The sequence below is a fragment of the Hyperoodon ampullatus genome (assembly GCF_949752795.1).
Source record: "Hyperoodon ampullatus genome assembly, chromosome: 10".
Taxonomy (NCBI): Eukaryota; Metazoa; Chordata; class Mammalia; order Artiodactyla; family Ziphiidae; genus Hyperoodon; species Hyperoodon ampullatus.
In genome coordinates this window covers 74,512,478-74,529,440 of record NC_136923.1, presented here as the reverse complement: position 1 = coordinate 74,529,440, position 16,963 = coordinate 74,512,478, and the positions used below count along the sequence as shown (strand labels likewise).

Below are 16,963 nucleotides of genomic sequence, written 5' to 3'. Positions count from 1 at the left end.
ACCGTATCTGGTTTTTTAACCTGGTGGGGTCTCCCAAGGCTCTGTTATTGTTACCTGGACTCATCTTCAGCTAATTCTAACCATGAAGTGGCCCTTAGATATTATCTTTTCCAACCTTCTCCCTAGTGTAGCACTTATTTCTTTTTTTGTTTTCCCAGAGGCTTTCCCAAAAATGGCAAGTCATCAACCAGAGGAGCCTGCTGTGGTAAGGAACTTTCTCTTCTCCGTGATGGATGAGCTGGCAGCCAGGTTTGGGGTGGGAGAAGGTAGACATGGAGGAAGAAGGACTCTGCCATCCCAGGGCTAGAACAGTAGTGGGTTATAGTCATCCTCAGCCTAGATGGTAGATCGCTTTTCTGTGACCATTAGGCAGACTCAGCTCAAGCCTTCATAGGGGGTACCTTCAGCTGCCTTAGGTGAATGCTGAGACATTCTTAGGATTTTAATCCATTCCCCTCAAGCCAACTGGATATAGTCACAAGTAATAATGCCCCTCAGTGGATCACTGCTGCCCATTCCTAACTTTTGAGTGGAATGTAGACCAGAGGAAGTCAGGAGAAGGAAGTGGGCACAGAAGGTCTAGCTAGGGTCACTGCTTCTTTTGCATTCCCATGGAACTTGGCCCCTGGTTTTCTGCAGTGGAGAAGATGAGACAACAGATGAAAACCCAGAGTCTCAAGAGATGCTGGAGGAACAACTGGTGAGGATGTTAACCCGAGAAGTCATGGACCTGATCAGTAAGTGGCATGGGAACCAGGGGTAGAAGACAAGCCTTTTTCTGGAAAAAAAAAGCTGGTTACTCACCTAACATGTTTGCAGCAACACTGACAGATTGATAAGAAATAATTAACTAGATAGAAACTATGTAATTCTTAAGTCAATGTAAGGATACTTTATGAATTGTGAACTGCATTGTAGTTATTCATACTAAGGGCAGATTATGAGGAAATGGTCTAAAATAGCAGGAGGAAGTTGGATTAATGGTAGGAATAACTTCTAGCTTTGTCAAAATAGGGAAATTTTTTAATTCTTAGACATGAAGGTGGTTATATTTCGTTTTTATTTTTTGGTCAGTTCATTTGTTTGAGATCCAGAGTACACCAAGTATACATATCAGGCATCCTCTCCTGGTCATTTACTCTCAGATAATTCTGTAATTTCCCTCCAGTTGACTGAACTTGAAGAGGGACCAGAACACAGTCTGGTCAAATGCCTCTATTTCTGTTGGTGAAGCTGACTTTGTGCCTGGACGGTATCCCACCTTCCCCCACTCCTCACCTGCCCAGAGACAGTTTGGGATCCATTGGCCTGAGACGGCTGTTGTCTGGTGGTAATAAGCCTAGTAATCCTGCTCTCTTGCTTTAGCTGTGTGCTGTGTTTCAAAGAAAGGTGCTGACCATGGTACTGCTCCCCCTGCAGATGGAGATGGTAAGTGAGCCTGTTGCGGGCCTTGGAGGTCAGCCATTAAGCTCCTAAATATTGTTACTTCTGTAACCAGGTCAGTTCCCATAGAAACTGTGTCCCTAGCAGTCTGGTGTGGAGGAGACTTTGTACATCTAGCTTTCGTCCATGCTGGCCCCCTTGCTGTATTCCCCAGCACAGTCCCTCCTCAGAGCCTCTGCGCTTGGTGATTCCTGTACCTAGAATGATTGTTCTCCCAACTATATACCTGGCCCATCCCCTTGCTTTTTATTCAGGTCTCTGCTCAGATGTCACTTCTGAGAGGTCTTCCATGACCAGCTTATCAAAAATAGCAACGCCAGCCTCTAGATTGTTCCTCTGCTCTGTCTTCCAGCACTGATCACTACCTGACATGTTTTATTTGTGTTATTAATTACTTCTCTCCCTCAGTAGAATTTAACTCCTAACAGGGAAGGGACTTTGTTGTATTCCTCTTATATCCCCAGTAACTTCTATAGTGGGCCCTCAAATATTTGTTTAATGACAAAAGATCCTCAGCATTTGCAGCTTTTTAGGTAACTGTCCAGAAAAATTCCTTGTTTTGCAAATGTATGGCTAGATGCATCTCTAGATCTGCCATGGGCAGAGGCTTCTACACCCTCTTATGAGGCTGGGGGCTGTCCTAGTACCTTTAACCACCAGTCAGCCCAGGATACTCACCTCTCCTTTACTCTGTGGGCTTCTGTCAGAAAGGACGGTCTCTGTTCTGAAAGGATGGAGCTTAACATTTTGGTCTCTACTTACAGATGAAGAGATGATGGCCACAGAGGTAACCCCCTCGGCCATGGCAGAGCTTACAGACCTGGGAAAATGTCTAATGAAGCATGAGGTGGGTGGAGGGGCAGGCGAGATTTTTTCCTTGCCCAGCCAGGGAGCCCGCTTCCGCTTTCCTCATTTTCTGATGCCATCAGGAGGGTTTTTTGGTAATACGCCTTTATATGAGTTAAAGAAAACAGTGGGAAAGGCATAAGGCCACTGTGTTCCCATGCTGGCATGGGCAAAGGCTCAGAAAAACACCCAGGCACGTTGCCACCGGTCCCTGGTGTTCAGCCTCCCCCAGGCCTGAGCTCTCTTTCCTGCACATAGGTTTTCTCTTCTGTATTGGTTAGTTTTTCTTTTTTGGATGGCCTGATAGACATAGAGGAAATAAACTCCCATCTCTTCAGTAGCTGCTTTTATCATTTTCCTGCTTACCTATTAAAACTCTAGCTCCTGATGCATAAGAATTCAGAGAACATTGTACTTATTTTCCCATTGTAATTCTCCATCCTTTTCCATTAGGATGTTTGTACAGCGCTATTAATTACAGCCTTCAATTCCCTGGCCTGGAAGGATACTCTGTCCTGCCAGAGGACGACCACACAGCTCTGCTGGCCTCTCCTCAAACAAGTATGGTTACTCACCCTTTCTCCTCTCCCCTCATGAAACATTTGGGTCATGAGGATTGACTGAATCAGTTGGAAGAACTAGGGTGCTGAGGCCTTCAGAGTCCCGCTTTGGCCCTGAGCACAGCTGTCTCCCCAGGTGCTGTCAGGGACACTGCTCGCAGATGCTGTTACATGGCTGTTCACCAGTGTGCTGAAGGGCTTACAGACGCATGGGCAGCACGATGGCTGCATGGCTTCCCTGGTCCACCTGGCCTTCCAGATATATGAGGCGCTGGTGAGTGGAGAAAGCCTGGGGGCAGGATGGCTGCGGCTTCATCCCTCACAGCCTGCCTGCTCCCGGTCACTTGGGCCTTAATCCTAAACGTAGGCAGCTGCCAAGTTGCTAGTGCTGCCCCTGAGAAGTGGGTGTGGCAGGGGATAGGGAAGGTGATGGGTCCCAAACTGTGCCATTGAGTGGGTTTACCCCTACTTCTCAGCGTCCCAGATACCTGGAGATAAGAGCTGTGATGGAGCAGATCCCTGAAATTCAGAAGGACTCACTGGACCAGTTTGACTGCAAGCTTTTGAACCCCTCTCTGCAGAAAGTGGCTGACAAGCGCCGGAAGGACCAATTCAAACGCCTCATTGCTGGGTGCATTGGGGTAGGTCACACCCTTCACACCCTTTCCTTAGTGCTCCCAACCACCTTTGCAGTCTTCTTGGACCATGTGTACAGGCAAGCCAGAAACCAGCTGTAGTCACGACCATTATGGTGAGATGATCTTTAAAACAACCCACCACTCGAGACCCAGCATTAGTTCTTTCTCGTTTGTCTTCCACAGAAACCCTTGGGCGAGCAGTTCCGAAAAGAAGTTCACATTAAGAATCTTCCCTCACTTTTCAAAAAAACAAAGCCAATGCTGGAAACAGAGGTGCTGGACAATGAGGAGGGCAGCCTGGCCACCATCTTTGAACCCTGAATCAAGCTTTTGGGCATTCTTCCTCGACCTTTATTGTCATCTCTTCTTCCTCTTTGTAGCTATTCTCTAGGCCCCTCTCCACTGCCACCTCACTTTACACCGTCGTCAGCCTGGAGAGAGATCCAGGTCTGGAGCTGGAGAGAGTGGGCCCTGTACAGGGCTGGAAGCCATGCTAAAGCATCAAGAAAGGGAGTTAGGGCTTACACCATTCTGTCTAGATTTCCCAGGTATCTCCCATCCTACTTGGAGTTTTGCCTTTTCCAAGAGAGAAAAGCTAGAGCAGAGCGGCCCTTCTCCCCAAGCCCTCCCACCCCCAGGCAGCCATACACCTGTGCAGAGTGGTAACTAGGGGCGCTGTACCCAATGCTGCGACTAGCCAGGCTTGCGGCAGGGGCTCAGCCCTGAACTACTTGTGCCAGAGTTTCTCCTGGATCATTGAAAGTCCCACTGAGCCCCCTTGCTGCTGGGCTGACAGGGACCTTCCCCATCCCCCAGGGGCATATCTGGGTCAGGTGCTGAGTGCTGAACTGAATTTGGCCATGAATCTGGTCACCTGATGGGATCCATGGTACAGGCCACTGCTAAGCTCTAGGCACAGTATCAAATGTTAGTACCTTCAGGGACCAGGGCTGGGCCAGGGTCTGTAGCGCTCTGTAACATCCCTTAGAGCTCACACATTTTGTCCCTCCATGAATGACCCCTCAGTGTGGTTTCCCCAGTCCCCAGGGTCCACTCAGGCACGAGAGCCACAGTACCCTATCTAGTGTCACATGATGTCATTGGCATTTAAGGATAATCCAGACCAACTAGGCTACATCTGTGACAAGCAGCTAGCAAAGCCACTGGTCTCTCCTAGGACTAGCTCAGTCCAGGTGCCTTCAAAAATCTCGTGGTCTTTCAGGTCCCTGGTCACTTCCCTCATGGGCCATTTCCAAAAGAAAAACTATGCCTTCCCATCACAACCTGTGAGTCTGCAGTCTGTTCTAAACATCACTGGATGGCCCTATAAGCACAGGGGACATGGATGCACGACTAGTTAATCTATACAGAAGGACACACATTTAGTGTGTGTGTCCATGTGTTCCCCACAGAGGCCTGGCATTGATCCAATCCACTGACCAGGGTTTTGGTGAGGACCGGTGGAGCAGCATGGACTGAAGCTGCAGCTTTTAGCTGGTGTGGCCCCCCAGGTAGGGTAAGGTCAGGAAGAGGCAAAGCTGGGGAAATAGACTTGGGAGTCCCACATTGTGCTTTCTGTGGCACAGACTTGGTCCATCCCCTCTTCCTGGGTGGTGCTTTGGGCTTCTTGTCCACTGTGAAGGCCATCTCAGCATGTTTCCCTCCAAACTTGTTAGCTGCCTACTCTTCTCTGCGGTGGGGCTGTGGAGGGTATAGTTGTATTTATTGTGTTGTAATATTTTTAACATCCTGTGACTTCATGCTAGAAGTTTTCTATTGTTTATAGAACCTTTTTGTAGAAACATTAACTCTAAAGCACATCTGCATGTCAGTAAAAATCTCAATTTCATATAGAAAGGGCCCCATCTCCCTTTTTCAAACTAGCAACATACTCCAGGGTCACTGTTCCTCATGAGCATCTTGCTTGCTAAGGGGGGCTGGACAGGAAGAACTGTGACTGACAGACCTGCTCTGTCAAACCCTCTGAAATAGCGTGCCAGCCAGAAGCAGCTTTCTATTCCTGACACGTAAACCAGGCAGCCCTTCCATTCTCTCAGTGTCGTCATTGGTGGCTACTGGACCTAACCCAGAGGGGCTGTCCAAAGGGAACTGTTATTCTTCCTTGTGTGGCTCTTGATAGTAATGTGATGTGACTGCCATGGACCACCCTTTTTTCTCTCAGGAACTTCCTCTGGTGTCCAGGAAATAGGTTAAGCACACACAGTATTTTTCTGTGGTCTGGCTGTGCCCCCAGAAACCATCACACTTGGCATTTCTCAAGGGGCTTCAGAGGGACCTGGCCCTGACTTGCAGTGATGTCTGAGCCCAATGCTCCTAACTGCTAAATAACACCACATCTCTTCTGAGGTGCCCCATATTTTTGGACGAAAACTGAAAAAGTGGTCTCCAACAAAAGGATTTTTGTCTGGATGTGAATTTATTTACATTAAGACCTTACAAAGGCATAAAAGTCACATTTTGTGGCACATTTAACGAAGTGTATTGACTGAAAATAAAGCTGAAATTGTCCCCAGAAAACTCAGGACCCCTAGTCTCTGGGCTCTCTACAGCAGTCCTGTGGGGGCAGGTCAGAACGTAAAATCTTCAGCTTGCCTCAGGAGCATCCAATCCCAGCCATGCCAAGTCCAGCGCAGCCTCAATCCATCTGAACCGCATCCAGTTCATCCAAGAACCGCCGGCACTTCCCCATCAGTACCTTGATGGCTTCACTCACCAGCACGTCTGGTGGCAACACCCCTGTTGACTCAACAGAGACTGGGGACCAAAGGGACACTTTAGCTCAGGCAGGGCTTACAGAAGCTCCTTATATGTATTGCTAGATTCCGCATCTGAACTCTGCAAGGAAGCTGCAGCACCAAAGAACTCCACCCCCACCCCACCCTCCAACTTGAAACTCACAGATGTAATGGTTCCGAACACGAGCAAGCCGTACAACCTTCTTTAGCTTCTCATTCCGGAAGACTTCCCTGCTGAAGGTATCTAGCCGGGGATTGGCAACTCTGGCCACCTTTTTACCTAATGAAAACAAACCATATTATAAATACATAAGCCCAGAGCTTTTATTTCTCTGCTACCTTCAAAGAAAATATACTTTAGGGCCTGGCATCCCAAATCCCATACCTTGGATTTCTTGCACCTCAATAACACCAGGTGAGAAGCACCGGCTCAGCTCCTCAGCCGCATCCCCTTCCACAGGCTCAAGCAGGGTGATGTCCGGCAGGAGCCGGTAACTGGCTGTTGCCACAGGTGAAAACTTGGCATGATCTTTGCCTGGAGGGAAGAGGGAACTCGGAGCCTGGGAGGAGACCCTTCCTCACATTCCCTAAGCTACTGACATCAAAGGCCCATTGGCTTTCTGCCTGCCTGGGACATCTCAGCCGAGTCCCTTAGTCATACCTCACCCCAGGGTAATCAAAGGGTCTCACCAATGCCCTTGACGCAGTGCATGAGCAGGTCAATCTCCTGACCAGGCCGTAGCTGAGCGATGAGGATATCGTCATGTACTGGTCGGATGGTGCCCTCCGGGAAGAGGTCAGCCTGGTTCCCCAGGGGGACCCATGTCATGTGCCTGGTGTACACTGCGGGAGAAAGCACATCAGACCCAAGTCCCTAAAACTAGCACCCACCAACAGGGGGCCCTCTTCCTCACCCCACCGGTACCTACCTTTGTGGTTGACATAGAGCTCATTGGGGTCAGAGGAATCTTTAGCGGCGTGGGGGTTCCGAGTGCACCTGACCTGCAGCCGAAACTGCAGGGTATCTATCTCTGTGCCTTCTTCATCTCCTACACAAAGGGAGGAGGTGGGGGCTGTTAAAGAGCTAGTGGACCTCGGTGCCAGGCACTACGCTGAATGCCTTGCATGTTTCTCTCATCCTCTTGGCAACCCTGGTAAGGCAAGGGCAAGTGTTCTCACAGACAACAGCACTGATGTACCAAAAGATTGGCAACGGGCCCAAGGTCATACAGTAGCCAATCAAGGGTTCGAACACAGGCAGTCTGATTCCAGAATCAACTTCAGAGGAGAGCTGCCCACCTTTCCCCAAAATTTCATTTTCTCAAACCCTCACCTTGGTTCCGATATTCAAAAAGGCGAGGATCAGCATGAATGGGGATGAGCCCCAAGCGGTGAGCGAGGATCTCATCCTGGACAATGGAAGTGTTGTTGTACACCAGGACCTTCTCCACAGCCATGGTTGGCACCTGCCCAAGAAAAGAAAGCCACTCATCTACAAAGACCCTGTAGATTCCCCATCTACTCCCTGCCTCCTGACATAGGGAGATGGAGACTTCTTCCTAGAAGAACGCTTGATGAAAAGTTTACAAAGAATGAGCAGGAGGAATGCTCAGCAAAACTGCAGGAAAATACCACTTGAGACAATTCTACAAATGAGGATTCCCCACACAACTCCACCTCTGCCATCGTGCCCACCTATACCTCAGCTAATAGAATGCGTCGAAAAGCATTGGCAATGGCTGCGTCGATTCCCACCATGTCAAACTCCAATGAGTTTTCATCCATGTGTACCACATCCACGCGGAAATTCTAAAGGAACAGGAAAAACACTAAGTAAAGCCTGCTCTCTATATAGTCAATACCTCCCCCCAGATATTCCCCTCAAGAACCTCCCTTTGCCCAGATGTCCCTCTCTCCCCCAATCGTTTATTAGTTTCTGAAAAAGTCTTCATTTTTATCTTCAATTCATTTAAAATCCTCTGCAATATGGCTTCCAGCCACGCCATCCACAGAGGCTATTTTACTAAGAATAGGCTCACGTATTGCTCAGTCCAGTTGATATTACTCAATCCTTATCTTACTAGACACCTCCCTTGTACCTGGCATTGTTGAGAGAATACCATTTCCAAACTCTACTGCCTTGATTTCTGAGCACCAATCTTCTGTTCTCTTCCTTCTTGTCTGATCAATCCTTCTACTAAATTCACAATCTTCCACGTACTATATACATGTTACCATTTCCCAAGTGTTTGTGTCTCTCCAGGGTGACCTCAACCCCACTCACGGTTTTAGCAACTGTCTGTACGGACAACTGCCCAAATTGTATCTCACTTCTGATCTCATATATATATCTCCTGCTAGCCTGCTAGACTCCTCCATCCACAGGAAACTGAATGCATCAACACTCCCTTTCCCCAGACCCATTTCTCATCAGTAAATGACACCACCATCCATCAAAGTAGTTCCCCAACAAGCTAATTTTACACTCCCCCCTCACAGCCCATATCCAAGCAACCATCAAATTTACCTTCTGTCTCCCGTGCTGTGTTTCCATGATCACAATCTTAGTTTCTGCCTTCAGCCTCAGCTCCCCTATGCAATTCTGTCACAAATCTGCACACACCACATGACAATCCTCAAATTCATTCTCTCCCAACCATTAAGCTTGCATATATGATAATATCTGCTTAAGAGCTCTTCAAAAATTCCCTATCACCTACAGTGCCTAAAACGCACTTCAGTCTTGCCTAACACTCATGCTGACCCACTTCATATTCTAGCAACAATGAACTGCTTGGACACTCCTCACCCTTCGCTGTTCTCAGCTTCTGCTCATCGCTCAAGGCTGAGCTGAAATGTCATCTCCTTCAGGAAATCTTCCATACTTCTGCCCCCCCTTCTCATTCTGGATTAAGTGCCTGTGCAGGATACACCCGCCCCAACCCCATCACCTTTTTTGCTTTCAACCGCCTTTACCGCATTACACTGGACTCATTTGTCTACGAATGCTCTTCTCCAACAAGACTGAACATCTTGTTTGCAAAACAGGGCAGAAATCGTGTATACCGAGCACCTAGCATGTTGCTCAATATACGGAGCAAACCCCAAGTGAGGCAGGAAAGACAGGGCCCAACCCAAGGACAGCCTCCTCATACACAGACATTAGGCAAAAGGCAATGCCAGGGCTTCCCTGGTGGCGCAGTGGTTGAGAGTCCGCCTGCCGATGCGGGGGATGCGGGTTCGTGCCCCGGTCCGGGAAGATCCCACATGCCGCGGAGCGGCTGGGCCCGTGAGCCATGGCCGCTGAGCCTGCGCGACCGGAGCCTGTGCTCCGCAACCAGAGCCTGTGCTCCACAACGGGAGAGGCCACAACAGTGAGAGGCCCACGTACCGCAAAAAAAAAAAAAAAAAAAAAAAAAAAAAAAGGCAACGCCACCTCTCCTTGTGTTGCACTTAATGAGATTATGAAGCATGGAGGAATGGCATCAGCAACAAGAACATACATTAAACCTTGATTAAACTTTGTGGCACCTGAACAGGGAACCCTGCCCAGAAAACCCACAGAGCTCAGCCAAGCATGAGCAATAAAAATGCACAGGCTGCAGCTGACTGCTATACAACGTTCCACACCTGGTGCTTGACTGCTAAGGGAAAATGGCTCTTAGAGCACATGTGCAGTGGCTTCAGGAGACAGACTCGCAAGAGAAGTGGATGTAACCAGATGCAATTAAGATCCCACCCCATCCTCCCACCAATGAATATTCTGCCCCTAATCAAAGAAACCTGCATCCATTCAAGGAATTGAAATAAAAGGGGGGGTCAGAAAACTCCTCAGATGCCCTCCTCACTGGCAAGGACGCCCGAGTTCTTTTCCAAGTGTGTTTGCTTCTGCCCCTTAATACATTGCTTCTTTGTTTCCCTCTACACCTCAGTCTGTGTGACTTTTTTTGCGTTCCCTGTCCAAATTCTTTTGGACAGGTAGAACAAGAAAGTGGACTTTTAATTTAGCCTGTCTGGCATCAGTCTTTGGCAAGCAAGCCAGGAGATTTATTGGAAGTTAATTACCCTTCATCTTGGTCTCTTGTAAGCCTTAGCCTCCCACCTCCCTTGCACTTGAGTGGTGCTCCCTGACTTCCTATCATTACTTTTCTCTTTCGCTCTTTGTCGCGCCTCTGCGGCCCATCTCACTCATATATTCGTGTCTTGCTCTCCTGGAAGTGCGGGAAGAGGAATCTGTCAGGTGCTTTCCAAGCTTGCTGCTAGGTCTTGCACTTCTCATTGTTGCAAGGCATGTCAGGCCAGCCTCTATTCACAGGCAGTCAGGGACCTGAACCACAGGAGCTTTGCCCTCTGGGTTTATCTTATCCACCATTTGATTAACTATTGTCAGGTTCAAATTAGCAAAAATATAAAATACAGCCTTACTTGGACAGACTGTAAGTTGAAGAAAGCTGAGGTTTTCTTAGATTTTTTTTTAACACAATTACACATACCGCCTCCCTCAGTGGCTGGTACCCATTTTCAGATACTTACCACCCTTTCAGAGAATGAAAACTAGAACCTAAATAGGTCCTGGAACTATAAGGATGTCCATTTTAGGGGAGTGCACCCCAGGAACACAAGAATTAATCATTGGCTATAGAATCTACAGAGAAGCCTTGAAGCCTTCAGGAAGGTCGCTCACCCTGGGTACCGCAGACACCAGGGGAGGACATGGGCCTCAGGACAGGGGCTGGCAGGGTTGCCATATGATGGGGTCGCTACCCTCACATAGGCTACAGTTAGCAGGAATGAGAAAAACACGGATACCCGTAGCCAGTCCTGACCGGCAATGCTCCTCCTTTTGGCAGGAGCTTGGTTCCCCTGAAGGATCACAGGTAATCTTTACTCCCAGGGACATACCCTTTGGGAGCATTCAGAGACACCAAGGACATTTTCTCTTTTGGGCTTTTGTGCACCCCATGCTGCCTGGGGACCCTGACCACTGATGCTATATTTCAGAACTAGTTAAACTCTAAAGGCATGTAAAACCAGTGAACTCATTAAGAGCAGTACTTAATTAGTTAATTTGGGACAAGTCCAGACAGTTGAATTCCTTCTCTGACCAAATGAGCCTCATCTAGGATTAAACTTGTGGAAGTTTTTAAGAGAATGCACTAACACAGACCCCTCCACCCCAAGAACTAGTCCCTACTGGGACAACATTTTTATCAGCTAGTCTGTCCCTGATATTAGGTGAAAGCTCCAAAAGTTACAGTTGGGCCCTCAGGCTCTGATGCCTTAGCCGCTAGATATGGCCTATGGGGTATTTAGTAACCGTGACCAGGCAGAGGAAACCCTGAGAGACTGGCACGAAGGGGAACAAACTAAGAAACAGGCTCAACTGACAGCTCTTGCTGTCAGCAGTGCCTTGCAACCTCGGGGACAAAGAGGAGACACGACACCAGATCAACAGAGACTCCACAAGGGGTCTGCTTCAAATGTGGTAAGCCAAGCCACTGCACCCGTTCCTGCTGAGGGCAAAAGGCGAAACTGCTTGCCCCACGTCCAAACTGTGGAAAGTCAGGCCATCAGACGTGAGAATGTCCCATGTCCGATTTGGACAAAGGGGTTTCGAAACTCCAAATGGTAGCTGCAGATAGCTGACAGGGCCGGGGGTCCTTGGCTCCCATGGAAAAACTCACTATCTCAACAGAAGAGCCCCAGGTGATCCTTAACAAGACAGGTAAGAGGGTCATTTTTAATCAGTACAGGAGCCACTTGCTCTGTCTTTAAACAATTATGCTGGACTCTCAAATGTTAAAAGCTGCCTGGTATTGATAAAAATCGAGTATTGATAAAAATCCCCACAGTTGGTATTTCATTAAGCCACTCAATTGCCAATCCGAACAATATTTGGTCTCACATGCCTTCTCGATAGTCCCTGAATGCCCCATCCTTTAACGGGACAATACGTTATAAAAGCTTGGGAGACACTTCAGTGACTAGGAACAGGCCCTAACTTTTAAATTGCTCTGGCTGAAACCTAACATTTGGGTGAAACCTAATACCCATAAATTTTCAAGCCTGAGACAGAGACATCCCAGGAAGGGCCCCCCAGGCCAAGCTGATTATTACTAGGTGCAGGTTACTAGTCTTTTGTCAGTCACACACAATACTCCTATTCCGCCTGTTATCAAACCCAACAGGACCAAATAAGTATTTTGGGGACACCAAGAATGGATGACCAACTATTAGCTAAGCGGGGAACCTGTCTAGAGTTAAACCTATCCTTCCTCCCAAGTCTTCACAGGACATCGAGGACCACAGACGACCAGAAGAGTCCAGACAGGCGAGTGAGCCCCCTTCCAAACCTAAAGTTCTTATTAAAGAAGGACAAAAAAACTTCATAAATCCAAGGCTAAGTACCTACGGCCACTATTTCCCTTCTGCCCCGTTACACCAGTCCACCCATAAACTAATTAATATGCTTTGGCGAATTTGGATACCTGTTATCCTCCTTGTGTTCCTTCTTGCTGCTCTGGTAATCCTTTCTGAGTGCTGTCTTGATTCAGCACCTTTACCGGAGAGAGCTCTGCTCTGTCCATGCTGGGTTTAAAAAGGACTGTTTGTTTTTAGCTCACCACTGCCGCTGCCACCACAAAATCGTTATTCATCCTAACCTTTCTCTCCCTCCTCTGGGTGTCTGCATTAGGGGAATAGGAATTTAATGCAACTGTAAATCTTTCAAAAATTACTCATGGTTTAATTCCTTGGGTCTCACTTTTAGGAAAGATCTACTTACTCTGGCAATATCCAAAGCTTCCAAGGCAGGCTTTCTCTCCCCCTCTCTCTCTCTCTGAGGAATCCTCTTCCATTAATGTCTTTAAATGTAGAAGTTTTATTTAAAATCTTAGATTCCAGAGCTAGGTGGCAATTCCACCACTATGAAGGATTCTTAGATTCATAAGAAAAGTGGATACATCTGGGCACCACAGGCAGACACATTACTGGTCATGCCCTATGTCAAAAAGAAGCATAGAAAAAGAAAAGGCAATCCCCCTACCTGGCCAACGGGGACGAATGGGCAGGGTCCCGGACCCTCTCTCCTTGGAGACATCCAAGGACTAGTAAGGTCACTGAGTGGACGCCTCCAAGGCCTAGGAAGTAGGTAACTGGTAGAAGGAGACGCCCTTGCTGTTACCAAAGCCGAGAGCAAAAATCACAGGATGCCCTGATTTTTGTGCCGTTTTCTTTTCTGTTCACTTTAGGTATAAACACCATAGGAGGTGCCCCTTCAATACCCGAGCAGTCCCTCTTAGGACGCATCCTGAAAAACTGGAAGGAATTCAACGTTGATGAGCTAAAACCCAAGAAACTCATCTTTTTCTGCAATACGTTTTGGCCTCAATACAAGCAAGGGTCAGGGAAACCTAGCCCCAAAATAGCTCTTCAAATTATGATACTATTTCACAACTGGATTTATTTTGCAGGAAACTAGAGAAATAGACTGAGGTTCCTTACATGCAGGCTTTTATGATGCTATACCAAAACCCTTCGTTGAAGGAATCATGTCAGATTTGTTTCATTGAACCAAAGAAAAGAGACCAAAATACCCCAGATATTTTAGATGACAACCCCAACTCCTCCTTCCCTTCCCTGGGATTGGCTAAGGCCTCTCCTTGTCTACATAATGCCCTGATAGTGGGACAATGCATGCTAGGCCAACTAAGTAATCAGAGGGACCTCAGTATAACCATTTATAATCCCATTCCTGAAATAAGAGGGCAACTGGACTCATCCTGGCAAAAAAAGGAGCTGCTATTGGTTTGGCAGCTCCACGGGGCGGGGGGGAGGGGGCTTTGCCTACCACGAGGCAACACTTTATAACCTGTCAGATACTCTGTCTTCCCTGGCCAGGACCAGAGGGGACTCACTCTCTAGACTCTCAACATCTCTTAATTCCCTAGCTAATGTGGTGATGGATAATAGACTGGTCTTGGATTATCTCCTAGCTGAGCAGGTAAGGATATGTGCAGTTATCAACAAAACATGTTACACCTACATCAACACCCCTGGCCAGGTGTTACAGTTTTGGAAAGGATAACCCCAGTGCCCACTCCACATGGACTGCAGTCAAAAAGATATAACCAAAGGTACCCTTGGACCTCTGGTTGCATTAATACTTTTGCTGATCTCTGGCCCCTGCCTTTTTACTTGCTTGTTAAATTTGTTTCCTCCAGGTTGCAACAATTTGACATAAACATGATGGTCATACAGGGATTCCAGCCACCGCCTACTGCTGAGGCCTCTATGTAAATCTTGGGACCCCTTGACCAGAAAGGAGGAAAGTTTCATTCCCAGAGTCAGACAAAGTCTGAAAAAGTTACAGAAGAATGAGACTTTTGGCCCTGAATAACCCCAAAAGACTTTGGGAAGGAACTCCTTCAGGGTGGAATTGAGGCAGGAATGACAGGGCTGGACCCAAGGACAGCCTCCTCAAACACAGACTTTAGGCAACAGGCAAAGCCACCTCTCCTTGTGTTGCACTTAATGAGACTATGAAGCATGGAGGAATGGCCATCAGCAACAAGAACATAAATTAAACCTTGATTAAACTTCGTGATACCTAAACAGAGAACCCTAACCAGAAAACCCACAGAGCTAGAGCTTGGAGAAGCGTGAGCAATAAAAATGCACAGGCGGGCTTCCCTGGTGGCGCAGTGGTTGAGAGTCCGCCTGCCGATGCAGGGGACACGGGTTCGTGCCACGGTCCGGGAGGATCCCACATGCCGCGGAGCGGCTGGGCCCGTGAGCCATGGCCGCTGAGCCTGCGCGTCCGGAGCCTGTGCTCCGCAACGGGAGAGGCCACAACAGTGAGAGGCCCGCGTACCGCAAAAAAAAAAAAAAAAAAAAAAAAAAAAAAAAGCACAGGCTGCGGGTGGCTGCTATACAACCTTCCACACCTGGCGCTAAGGAAAAATTTAAGGGAAAACAGCTTTCAGAAGTGCGGTGGCTTTAAAAGACCAATGCGCAAGAGAAGCTGATGTAACCAGATGCAATCAAGATCCCACCCCAAGGACTTCCCTGGTGGGTTAAGAATCCTTCTGCCAGTGCAGAGGACACGGGTTCGATGGCTGGTCCAGGAAGATCCCACATGCCGGGGAGCAACTAAGCCTGTGCTCCACAACTGCTGAGCCTGCACTCCAGAGCCCGCGAGCCACAGCTACTGAGCCCATGCCGCAATTACTGAAGCCACGTGCCTAGAGCCGGTACTCCACAAGAGAAGCCACTGCAATGAGAAGCCCGAGAACAGCATCGAAGGCCCAACCCCAACGCAACCAAAAATAAAAAATAAAATTTTTTTAAAAAGCAAATATTAAAAAAAAGATCCCTCCCCATCCTCCCAACAATGAATATTCCTCCCCTAATCAAAGAAACCTGCACCCATTCAAGGAATTAAAATGAAATTAAAAGGGGGGGTCACAAAACTCCTCGGGTGCGCCCCTCACTCGCGAGGACGCCCTCATTTTTCTCTGAGTACGTACTTTCCCTTCTGCCCCTTAATAGATTGCTTCTTTGTTTCTCTCTACGCCTTAGTCTGTGTGTGACCTTTCTTGCGTTCCCTGTCCAAATTCTTTTGGACAGGTAGAACAAGAACCTGGACCTTTAATTTAGCCTGAATAGCATCACAAGGACAGCTTCTGAGGCACAGGCTACTCAGACCACAAGGTCCGATCACCGTACTCTCTCCGGGCATCTCCAGCTCCACCCACCTTTTCGAAGCAGTCCTGGTCCCAGGCATCATCGTAGCCCGAATAGTTACCGGGAAAGTCGGTGGTATGAACCTAGAGCAAAGAGAGACGAGCCTGTCCGCGAAGGGGCAGCGAGGCCAAGCCTGTCCCCACTCTAACCCCAACTCATCCCTGTTCCGCTCCCATTTCTCCTCCCGAGCTCAAGGCCACAAGGCTTACATTGCGAACCCCGAACTCCCCTAAAACCACGCGGCTCCGCATTTCCTCCACCGCCTGGGCCGCCGCCATCTTCAACTCCTCCACGTGACCAAGGCACCTAACTGGTGCGTGCGTTTATAATGGCCCTCCTCCGTCTCCGTGGCAACGCATCACCTCCTGGAATCTTAGATATCGCGAGATTCTGCCCCGCCTCCGTCCACGTCTCCAGCTACCGGAAGTCAGTTTGGGCCAAACATCCGGGTTTCTCTTTTTTGCGTTCCGACGGATCCCTCCTTTCTTTCTCGTCCGTGGACCTGTCCCTGCTTCAGGCCCACGTCTCTCCCACTCCTCTTCCGCGCGCGGGACTAGCGCGGGCTTCAGCGACGGGAGCCCTCGAGGGACATGGCAACCCCGGCGGCGCCAGCCGGCGGCGCCCGAAATGGGGCTGGCCCGGAATGGGGAGGGTTCGAAGAAAACATCCAGGTAATTGCCCCACGGCTCCGACCAGGGGCCTCAGGTCCCTGGGCCCGCTTGCTCTCGCTTTCCGCACAAGTTAGAAGGTCGGTCGGGGTCAGGCATGGCGCGGGGCAGGAGTGGGCTTGGGGGTGGGCGGGATTCACTGGCCAAAACCACACTGTGTGCGCACAGCCTTGTTTTGGGGTTGGGAAAGACAAAGGAAATGGGCACTTTTGTAGCCCTTTGGGGGCTTTGGTAGGGAAGGTAGGAGAAAGATGTCTATGGAAGACAGGGAATAGGTTTCCCAGGCTAGAAAAGACAGCCAAACAACC

General features: G+C 48.7%; 2 protein-coding genes across 3 annotated transcripts in view; one reads left to right on the top strand and one right to left on the bottom strand.

Moving 5' to 3' along the window:
• Positions 1–3,808, top strand: part of XPO5 (exportin 5) — a gene marked incomplete at both ends in the record, with an annotated part of 46,904 nt that extends 43,096 nt beyond the window's left edge. Inside the window, 8 exons of the mRNA XM_079713157.1 lie at positions 159–205; positions 640–737; positions 1,366–1,428; positions 2,208–2,290; positions 2,743–2,850; positions 2,986–3,123; positions 3,326–3,490; positions 3,671–3,808. Of these exons, the coding sequence (XP_079569283.1) occupies positions 159–205; positions 640–737; positions 1,366–1,428; positions 2,208–2,290; positions 2,743–2,850; positions 2,986–3,123; positions 3,326–3,490; positions 3,671–3,808 (840 nt within the window). The remainder of the gene's footprint in view (positions 1–158; positions 206–639; positions 738–1,365; positions 1,429–2,207; positions 2,291–2,742; positions 2,851–2,985; positions 3,124–3,325; positions 3,491–3,670) is intronic.
• Positions 3,809–5,806: 1,998 nt separating this feature from the next.
• POLR1C (RNA polymerase I and III subunit C) lies at positions 5,807–16,265 on the bottom strand (the record flags this gene model as incomplete). Of its 2 annotated transcripts, XM_079713066.1 has the most annotated exons (8): positions 5,807–6,262; positions 6,407–6,523; positions 6,629–6,778; positions 6,934–7,086; positions 7,173–7,292; positions 7,577–7,709; positions 15,999–16,070; positions 16,197–16,265. In XM_079713066.1, the coding sequence occupies 8 exons, from the start codon at positions 16,263–16,265 to the stop codon at positions 6,144–6,146; spliced, it is 933 nt and encodes a 310-aa protein (XP_079569192.1). In that variant the 3' UTR covers positions 5,807–6,143. The 2 variants fall into 2 exon arrangements, with proteins under 2 accessions (XP_079569192.1, XP_079569193.1); XM_079713067.1 differs by lacking the exon at positions 6,629–6,778.
• Between the last annotated feature and the right edge of the window lie 698 nt (positions 16,266–16,963).